This window comes from Megalopta genalis, chromosome 5 (assembly GCF_051020955.1).
Source record: "Megalopta genalis isolate 19385.01 chromosome 5, iyMegGena1_principal, whole genome shotgun sequence".
NCBI classification, from domain to species: Eukaryota; Metazoa; Arthropoda; class Insecta; order Hymenoptera; family Halictidae; genus Megalopta; species Megalopta genalis.
The window spans coordinates 6,600,182-6,609,379 of NC_135017.1; the positions used below are offsets into that span (position 1 = coordinate 6,600,182).

Here is a 9,198-nt window from a genome sequence, read left to right on the forward strand (position 1 = left end):
ATGACTCCGAAAGAAATGCTACGACAAAAAAATGAAATGCTTACACAATAGATGCCTTTTTATATAAATCATGCATTCGACCACTATTAATGATTTTTAAATTCCTTAAAAAACACAACATACATCCTTAACCGTTAGATTACAATACTTGACAAGTTTCATGTATCCAAAGTAATATGTAATAATATTGTATAATATATTATGTATGTAATAGTAATTTTGTAATAATATATTACATAATATATTGTTAATAACTCTGTAGAGGGCTTCATAGCTTAATAGATAAAAAAGTTATTACTAGAAATTTTCATGAGGAGGACTCGTCGAAGTACGACAAGGGGTTAATTCTTCTCGTGATTCGACCATTAACCACACTGAGTGCCGATGGCAGTAACTATATGTAATTAACTATTATGTAATAGTAAATCATCCCTCACGAACAATGCGACAACGTTTATTCGATCTGAAAAAAGACGACATTACTCATGGGTGCTCCTAATACATTATTTTATACATCATATTATATATACAGTGGCATATACAGTGGTTGGGTCAACTTGGACCCAAAGCGTTTAAATCGTTCACTCGGTTATTCAATTTTCGACAATTAAATAAGATAAATTGCTGTCGCATTAGGAACATCGTCCGAGGATTAATGTAACATTATTTTTCTACTTTACATCATTTTTAATACAATGGAATTTTGTGAAGTCTTATATTTAGTTAACAAATTACTGTCCGGCGACATAAAAGTATGTATTTCCTTGACTGCTCGATGCTAGGAACATTTAAATAGGGTTTCGTAAATAACCAAGGTTCTAGTAAATAAATTTAGTTCGATAACCTTTCGACATAACCTAAAAATAGGTATTAAATAAATAGGCATTAAATAAATAGGTATTAAATTCCGACGATCTATACATTTATATGCGTTACAAAGTATACAGGGTGTCCAAAAATGTTGACACCAAATTTATGCTACGTGTTAATGCGGGTTAAACAGATGAAAAAAGTTCGTATAAACTTACGCTCTTATCGAAAAGGTATAAACCATTGAAGGTATTTATAATTCATTGTTCCGTTTCATACACATATTAATATGTTGTACTTTCGATAAAAATTGATCTATTCCTTTTCTCTATGATTTAAAGAAAAGAAAATTTATAACTGTTCCGCACGTTCCCAAATGGCTGGACATTAACAGCAACAAAATAGAATTAAAAGAAATTCATTAATTCATTAAGAGAAATCAATAGAAATTAATATCACACATATTTATCAGTCTCTGTACGAAATCATCGTTGCGACGCGATGTTGCACTCCAACCGGTAAACAAATAAACTTCTCCTAATTATAAAAATATAACAGCACGTTTCTCTAATCTGATCGCTTATCATTTCGTATCGTACAACACGGATTCGCACAACACAGCATTTTTAGGAACGTAACAATCGCGTTCTACGAGCGCGTCACCAGCACATTCATCTGCCGACGGTATTCGTCTTTTTTACCTGTAAACGCGACACCGAACGCGGCGTCCTCTTTCTGTCCTCTTCCTCTCCCGCAAAGGACGCTGCTGCCACCGGACTGTTAATATTTGTTCGAAGGTCTCGGGCCTACCAATCATCGCGACGCAGAGTGCTCTCTCCGGTCAGCTCCGCAGGGTGTCGTACTGAAAGATTCAGGAGCCCGGAATTTCCGGCGCCTAAGAGATCACGGCGGTCGCTGACGCGTGATCGATGCGTCGATAAAAATTAACCCGCCGTCGGGTCGGAAGACAAAGGGGCGGCCGGGGGTGCGGGAGGGTGCCGGACGGCTTTCGTTCGCGAAATTCCTCCGAATGGAGCGGGTGAGAGGGAGAGAGAGAGAGAGAAAGAGAGAGAGGGAGGAGAGAAAGAGAAATAGAGAGACAGAGAAGAGAATGAGAAATAGAGAGAGGGAGAGAGAGAGAGAGGGAAATAGAGAAAGAGAGAGAGGAAGAGAAATAGAGAGAGGGAAATAGAGAAAGAGAGAGAAAGAGAGAGAGAGAGAGAGAGAGAGAGAAATCGAGAGAGAGAGAGAGAGAGAGAAATCGAGAGAAAGAGAGAAACAGAGAGAAATAGAGTGAGAGCGAAAGGGAGAAAGAGAAATAGAGAGAGGGAGGGAGAGAGAGGATGAGAGGAAGCAGGCAGGCAGGGTTGGTTCAGCAGCCCCGGCGACTGATAAAAATCCAATAGCGGTGTTTGCCGTCCGGAAAGGGCAATCACGTTCATCATGGTGTCCCGCGCCCCTGACTCTCTGAATCCACCCCTTTCCCCCTCTCCGGGGGCCGGCTGCCACTCAGCCCGGCGCTGGGAAGCTTGAACGTAGCCGCCCCTGGAAAATCTGGGGGTGGGATCCACGTGCACACACGTCGAGGAACGAACAAGGGATAGACGAGGACCGTCCGACGGAGATAGAGTGACAGAGGGGAGAAAGAGAAAGATAGAGAGAGAGAGAGAGAGAGAGAGCGAGAGGGAGAGAGCGAGAGGGAGGGAGAAAGAGAAAGAGAGAGAGCGGAATATAACATGGGACAAGGGGAGAGGGTGGCTTTGCTGGTCAGATAAACGGTAAAGCAAATAAATCCGCTACTTTAACATGCAGGTCACCGCCGCTTTCCGTTTATTTTATTCGTTAAATATTTCATTTGGCCAACTAGAGCCAATTACGAGCGCTGCCTGACGAGCAGAGGGACCTGACGCGTCTCCTCCCTCTCATTCTCGCGCGCTCTCTCTCTCTCTCTCTTGCATTCTCCCAGGCACTGGCTCTGCCACTCTCTCCTTCTCTCTCTTCCTTTCTCTCTCTCTCTCTCTCTTTCTCTATATCTCGCCGTAAATCGATGGTAGAAACGTTTTACGCGCTCGCTCTTTGACGATCATTGCTATTCATTCGTCTGGAACCGCTAAGACGTGTTTGTGCGTAGCGCAGGATTCAGGGGGTGGGTTTGCATCGATCGATGTTTTTACGGAGTCGTTTGGTCAGCTGCCGCGAGCACCACGACGATTCGAGTACGCTCTTTTTTTATCAGTTGCAGTTGGCCAGCGTCTGTTGGATCCGTTTACGACTGCTTCACGCTCGACTTAGGTCGAGCCCTACGTTCTACGGAGTCCGGTTATGTTATTATTATTTTATTATTATTAAATCCTCTTGCCTCGAAGCTTAACGGGGGAACCTGGTTTACAAACTTAAAATTTTCGATTAGCTTCTTTTTAGAAAACAGACAGATCATGCGAAAGTGGATTGCAAAATTCTACCTATATTTTTTAATATTGTTCTTTATAGAGGGAGGAGAGGAATAGAAATAGAGAGAGAGAGAGAGAGGGAGAGAGAGAGAGAGAGAGGAAGAGAAATAGAGAAAGAAAGAGAGAGAGAGAGGAAGAGAAATAGAGAGCGGGAAATGGAGAAAGAAAGAGAGAGAGAGAGAGGGAGAGGAAGAGAAATAGAGAGAGGGAAATGGAGAAAGAAAGAGAGAGAGAGAGAGAGAGAGAAATATATATAGATTTATAGATTCTTTCGCTCAAGTTCTATTATATAACGATCGGTTGTATAAAAGTGTTCATTTGAACACGGCTGTTTCTAATCAGGGACGATACATGCTCTTCCTTATCGTGAACTGCGATTTTTTCATTCTCCAGATTTACGAAATAGTTTGGCACCCGTGTTCCGTGTTCGGTGTTCCTATTTTGCACCGGGCATTTCAATTGGGCGTTCCACATTAGGGACGTCGAATACGGAACACGGGAATGTAAAAATACGAGGACGTTGTTCCGTAATAGGTGCACGCGCGTACATTACTATTTCATTCGTGTGATTTTTAATTCGTATGGAAAAAAAATATTTCGAAGTTTCATTGCGTTATATAGAAACATAAATCTATCGAACAGTGGTATAAATATTCAACAATAACACTTTGTCAGTTGCGACAAAATCGATGATGATCTTAAATCTCCTGGTAAGCGTTCCAAAATAGGTTCAGTAATTTCTCCCGGAAATGCACGGAGATCGGAATTGAAACCGGCGGATCTGAGAATACTAAGTCGCGATTCTTCGAGCCTCGCGGCTCGTTTTTATAGAAACTCGGGGCAGTCGGCAAAAAAGGCAGCGACCTGCATGCCGGAGTACATTAATATGAATACATAGTAATGCTAGAATAAAAACGATGACTTAACTTTTTTATTTCTAATTTTTTGCCACCATTCGAAGGCAATTCGGAGGCCACGTGACACGATTCGACAGTCGCGTACTTATTACCTACCACGTACTCCGTAGCTCCGTAGTTTTTCTTACCTGACTCACACCCAAACTGGCCATTTTGTGTTTGTTATGTTGCCTTACGACCTTTAGCATCGACGTAGCAATAAATCACATAGACGTAGGACTAGCACAGGGAAATTCACAGCAACCCGAAATTTGGCATTTCCGGGAGAAATTACTGTACCGCAGTCGAAGCAATTTGATTACTATTATCGACGTTATCGAATAAGTGTTCTTGTTCTAAGTTGTTTTTTAAATTATCAGGCGCGGGAGAAATTCAAATTTGAAAGTTAGAAACTCGTGGAAATTGTTCGCGGAACAATTCTTAATTAGATTTTCCAATTTAACTTAGCATACATGGTGTTCTCAATTTATGTAAAATATACAAGCATACGAAATATGAATAAATAAATGAAAATTTAGTGAAATAAAAATGAATGTCGATTAGAAATTCTGGTTCCGAATAAATACACGACAAGTATCATAAATAATGAATATATTCGTGAATATCTTAAAAGGAAAATAAAAGTATTTCGACGTTTAAAACTAACGAAAATCATGGTTGGAACACATAATTCTTAATTTATTTCAGCAAATACGATGTTTCCAACCAGAACAAAGTATGCAAGCGTAGATAACATAAATAAACAAGCAAATCAAAAATAACAGGAGTGTAAATGTCTGGCATTTTCGATGCTATTGAAAATGGGTAATTTGTATGTTTTACGGCCTTGTCCGTTTTTTAGGTAAGACGACCCTTGCGGCCCATCTGCAGGGCACGTGAGCGCTAAACGAGCGTCGACTCGAGTCGAGCAAATTTTGACTCGAAAGTCCGTTACACGGATTGTTTATTGATGACCATTAAAGATTTTCCGACCCACAGTTTGCGGGTCCTCCGCGTTTTTAGTCAGTCGTCGGTGAGCAGCTTACGAGTACACTCGTTGTCTCTAAGCTCTTACGAGCAAGCCTGTAGATTAGATCTTGTGTTTCCGTGTGTTCAATAAATATACTTTGACCTAAAACTCTGCCTTCAATTATTTGCAAGCAAATAATCACCAAGGAGTATGTCGACCATAAATACGGTGGATAACCAAAAAACAACGTGTTCCACTGTTGCAGGTGTGGTTCCAGAACCGGCGCGCCAAGTTCCGGAAGCAGGAGAGGCTAGCGCAGCAGAAGTCGTCGTCTCAGAGCGGAATGGGTGTAGACAGCGGCGCCTCGAGCCCGGTGGCCAGCAACGTGAAGGCGGAGGGTCGTTCACCGAGAAGTCCGGCGACGCCTCCGGGTGGATCGAACAGCGTCCTGTCGTCGAACGAGGTGAAACCGATCGCGAACCCGAACCTGGTGAGCGTGAAGCACACGACGGACGTGTCAGGGGATGGCAGCTCGCCTAACACCCGGGGAAGCGGCAGCGGGGGCGGTGCTTGGGGCTCCTGTAGCCCCAGGCCCTTCTCCGCGGCGCTACCACCATACCTGCTGGACCCGTTGCCCCTGAAGACCGCGAATCTATACTAATCGTCCCAAAGGAACTACTCCATCCTGGCCGAGTCGTGTAAATATAGAGAGAGTATACCGCGCGCTTCGAACCGGAAACGGCGGGCTGTTCAGAGGACTATTGTTGTTGGCTCCCCGCGAGGTCGATTCTCCGCGTTTCCACGGATCGTGGACGTGCTTTCGGAAACGTTCGTGCTTCCATCTTTTTCGGAAACTTTTCGACCGGACCCGGCGCAGGACAATGTTCATGAGAAAGAGACCCTTGGTGGTTCAATGGTTAAGGTTATTTCCAATTGTGTCGGATATATAGTGCGCAAGAAGTTTACAATTTATAGTAATACTCGATATTCTTATTTTTAATAGTTTCGTCGATTCGGAATTGCACGCGTCATCGCGTTTCTTTTTTAAAATAACGTTCACTGTAAATTCTCTCCAATTTTGCTTCAGCTTGTAGACAAGAATGGAACATTTGGGAAGAGCGGTTCATTTTTATAGTTGCCGATTGCGAATAATTATAAAAACGAGGTGCACGGGTCGAACAGTCGTGTCTCCTCTTCCCAAATTGTCCATTGTTGTTTAACAAGCTGAGGAAAAATTAAGGAGAATTTACTGTATTATGTATGATTGTACGCTCTATCGGTAAGGCAGAGAGGGACGATAATAATTATAGAGCGTTTCCCTATAATCTCGAATCGCCGGAAATTCTTCTCGCAGTCATCGTTTCCACGCAGTCGTCTTTATTGTTTAGCTACTGCCAATTAGCTTAATAATCTTGAATTAATGATGCGTCAGTATCATTATTGCCATTATGTATCAGGATCTGGAGTTGATTTCTGAAGTTGTATAATAGATTCCACAATATTAAGATTTAGAAATGCTAGTGTTCTTTTTTTACAGGTTAGGTTACCTATTTTACAAAGTTACATGGTGTATCGTAAGCGTTACAGTTGGTACGCCAAATTTGTGTAACGGCGGGAAAATGTCACCATTCAGAACGATTCAGTAATTGCAAAAATACTGCCACGCATTTGACAATTAATTCCTAGATTTTACTACTGTCTTTCGGAGATTATGTTATCTATTTCATAAAGTTATATTCTTGTTATTTCGAACTTATACATTGACGGGAAAATATCTCGGTTTAAAATGACTTAGTAACCTATTTAATAATTCTGTCCAAATTGTCCATCCTTGTGCGCAATCCGAGCGTCAATTCGGGAGAATTCGCCGCATTTTCCAACATTTCGACACCGAAAGTCGTCGCACAAATTTTCCCGAAGCTAACGGTCCACGATCCGGAGAACGATCTCGGCGCGACTGTAGCGCCGGTTTCCGCTTGGAGGAGCCGCCGATGCTCACGTACCGTCCTACATTACCCATCGATCATTGCCAGACGAATCTAGCTGATAAGCCCGCGTCGACCGAGTCGAAGGGCTCGAACGGATCCGGTTCCCGTCTCGCGATGGGACGAGCGACGTGTATTCGATGTAAAGTAGCGTAAACACTGCACCAACGAAATAGAGATGTATAATATTCGGTGTTCGAAGTTACGAGGACGTCCCCCGATCGACGAGACGTCCCTAATTGTCGGCGACGGCCGGACACGGGGCCCCCATGGGTTCACGGGGCTCTGAACAGCCCCGTTTCCGCCGGCATTTTTCGTTTAGCTCGGGGAACCAGCGCGATCGTGTCGACCGATGTGGCGCGGTCGGCGCTTGTACAGTTGTTGCTATAAATATAGGTGAATTAGTGTTTTACACCGTAACACGTAACCAGTATCGATCACGAGGGTTCGGAGATCGCGGAAACCGGACTGTAGCCCCGTCTGTATCATCGACGTTTCTATATATAGTGCGTGGAACAAATGTGAGAACTTTGCCGCGAAACGTTTCCGACAGACTCGGCGAGCGATCAAGAGGAATCAGCGCGAAGCGACGACGCGCCATCTGGACAATCTTCCGGCTCGGTCGGCAAGTCAGCGATTGCTTCGGCAGAGCGTCTGACGCCGCGAGGGGGAGCGCTGACTACGCCTATGGACGCGGCGGACCGCCACCGAGCCGCACGGTAACGTCCTCTTTGTGCACACGAGTGCCACGGATTCGCACGGTGGAACGATGTAACGACCGTTTTTTTTCGATCGCGTAAGACGGCGCTGGTGTTCGCAAGGCTGTAACTAGGAGCTCGGTGCCCCCGCGCCATTTGTTCCACCAAGTATACATTCGCAGATCTATGCGTTAGCGTGTAAGGTTTACTAAGGTCCATTCGTAAGTAGAGTATGTTAGTCCGTGTCCCGTTATGGAGGACTAGCGATGGGTGTTCGATCCCGCGATGGACTAGCTCCGCTCCGGTTTCAGCGGACAAGAACCCGTTTCGAACACGTTCAGACCCCTGCAAACTTTCTCGTCTCGAGTCCGGTTCACCGTTCAAAGGGATTCTAATGTTTTCGAGTGTGTTTGAGATGCTTGTCTGCCGAGCGTTCTAAGTGAAAGAGTTCGGAGATTATGTGCGAGCTGGTTCGTCGACGTTTGGACAAAGTTGCGCCTCCAGACTGGTCGAACGAAATCGCCCATCCGCCGAGTTTCTCGTCGACCTGCGGGGGTTCTAACGCGTCCAAATGCCGAGTGTCAATCGAATACGCCCAAGCTGGCCGATGTTTGTTAAAGTTTGAAGACCCATCGTTAGCGTTGACGCGTGATAGACGGCGATACCGGACGTGTGGGGTGTAACGGCGAGAAACGAATGGCGGCGAGTGTCGAAGGAAAACTGATCGGCGATAGACGAATCCTTCGGCCGAAATCGTTGGTTAAATCTTTAAGTAATCGCGCGTGTCAAAATCCGGGGGTCGAATCAACAGCCTGCTCGGGTCTTAGAAATCGAAATAATATTTATTTTACAGAACAGATCGTCTATGATTAATCGGTGTCTCGTTGTGCGTTCAATGTCACGGCGGCTACTTAAAGATTAAACGGGTCGAACATCGTACCATTCCAGACGCTGCGACTCCGCGCGGTTCGACCATCCGCTTCCGGTTCAAGGGTTCTTCGGGCGTCGAACGAATCGAACTCTGTCGTCGTCTCCTATCACCATCTTTCTCTCTCTCTCTTTCTCTCACTGTCTCACTCATTCTCTTTCTCCCTCCCTTTCTCTCTCCCTCCCTCTCTCTCTCTCTCTCTCTCTCTCTCTCTCTCTCTCTCTCTCTCCGCTTTCTCGATATTTGAACTATTTTTATAGTAAATGCTTCGGGTCGTAGCTACAATTCCGAGGCTTCGTTCGACACGATGACTTTTCCTTCGACGCGTCTTCGATCTGACAATGGAATGTCGAGTGCCGTCGAGAGAGAAGAGAAAGCTAAAATAAACGAAAAGAAAAAAAAACGGAAAAAGTAAAACGACGTTCGCCGCATCCCTTCTCGCGAGAGAAGAACAAAAAAAA

The 9,198-nt window shown here is 44.5% G+C and overlaps 1 protein-coding gene across 1 annotated transcript in view; it reads left to right on the forward strand.

Annotated features, from left to right (window-relative positions):
• Positions 1–6,060, forward strand: part of LOC117226423 (uncharacterized) — a 36,824-nt gene extending 30,764 nt beyond the window's left edge. Inside the window, exon 3 of the mRNA XM_033480719.2 lies at positions 5,392–6,060. Within this exon, the coding sequence (XP_033336610.1) occupies positions 5,392–5,787 (396 nt within the window). The 3' untranslated portion in view covers positions 5,788–6,060. The remainder of the gene's footprint in view (positions 1–5,391) is intronic.
• The last annotated feature ends 3,138 nt before the right edge of the window (positions 6,061–9,198 follow it).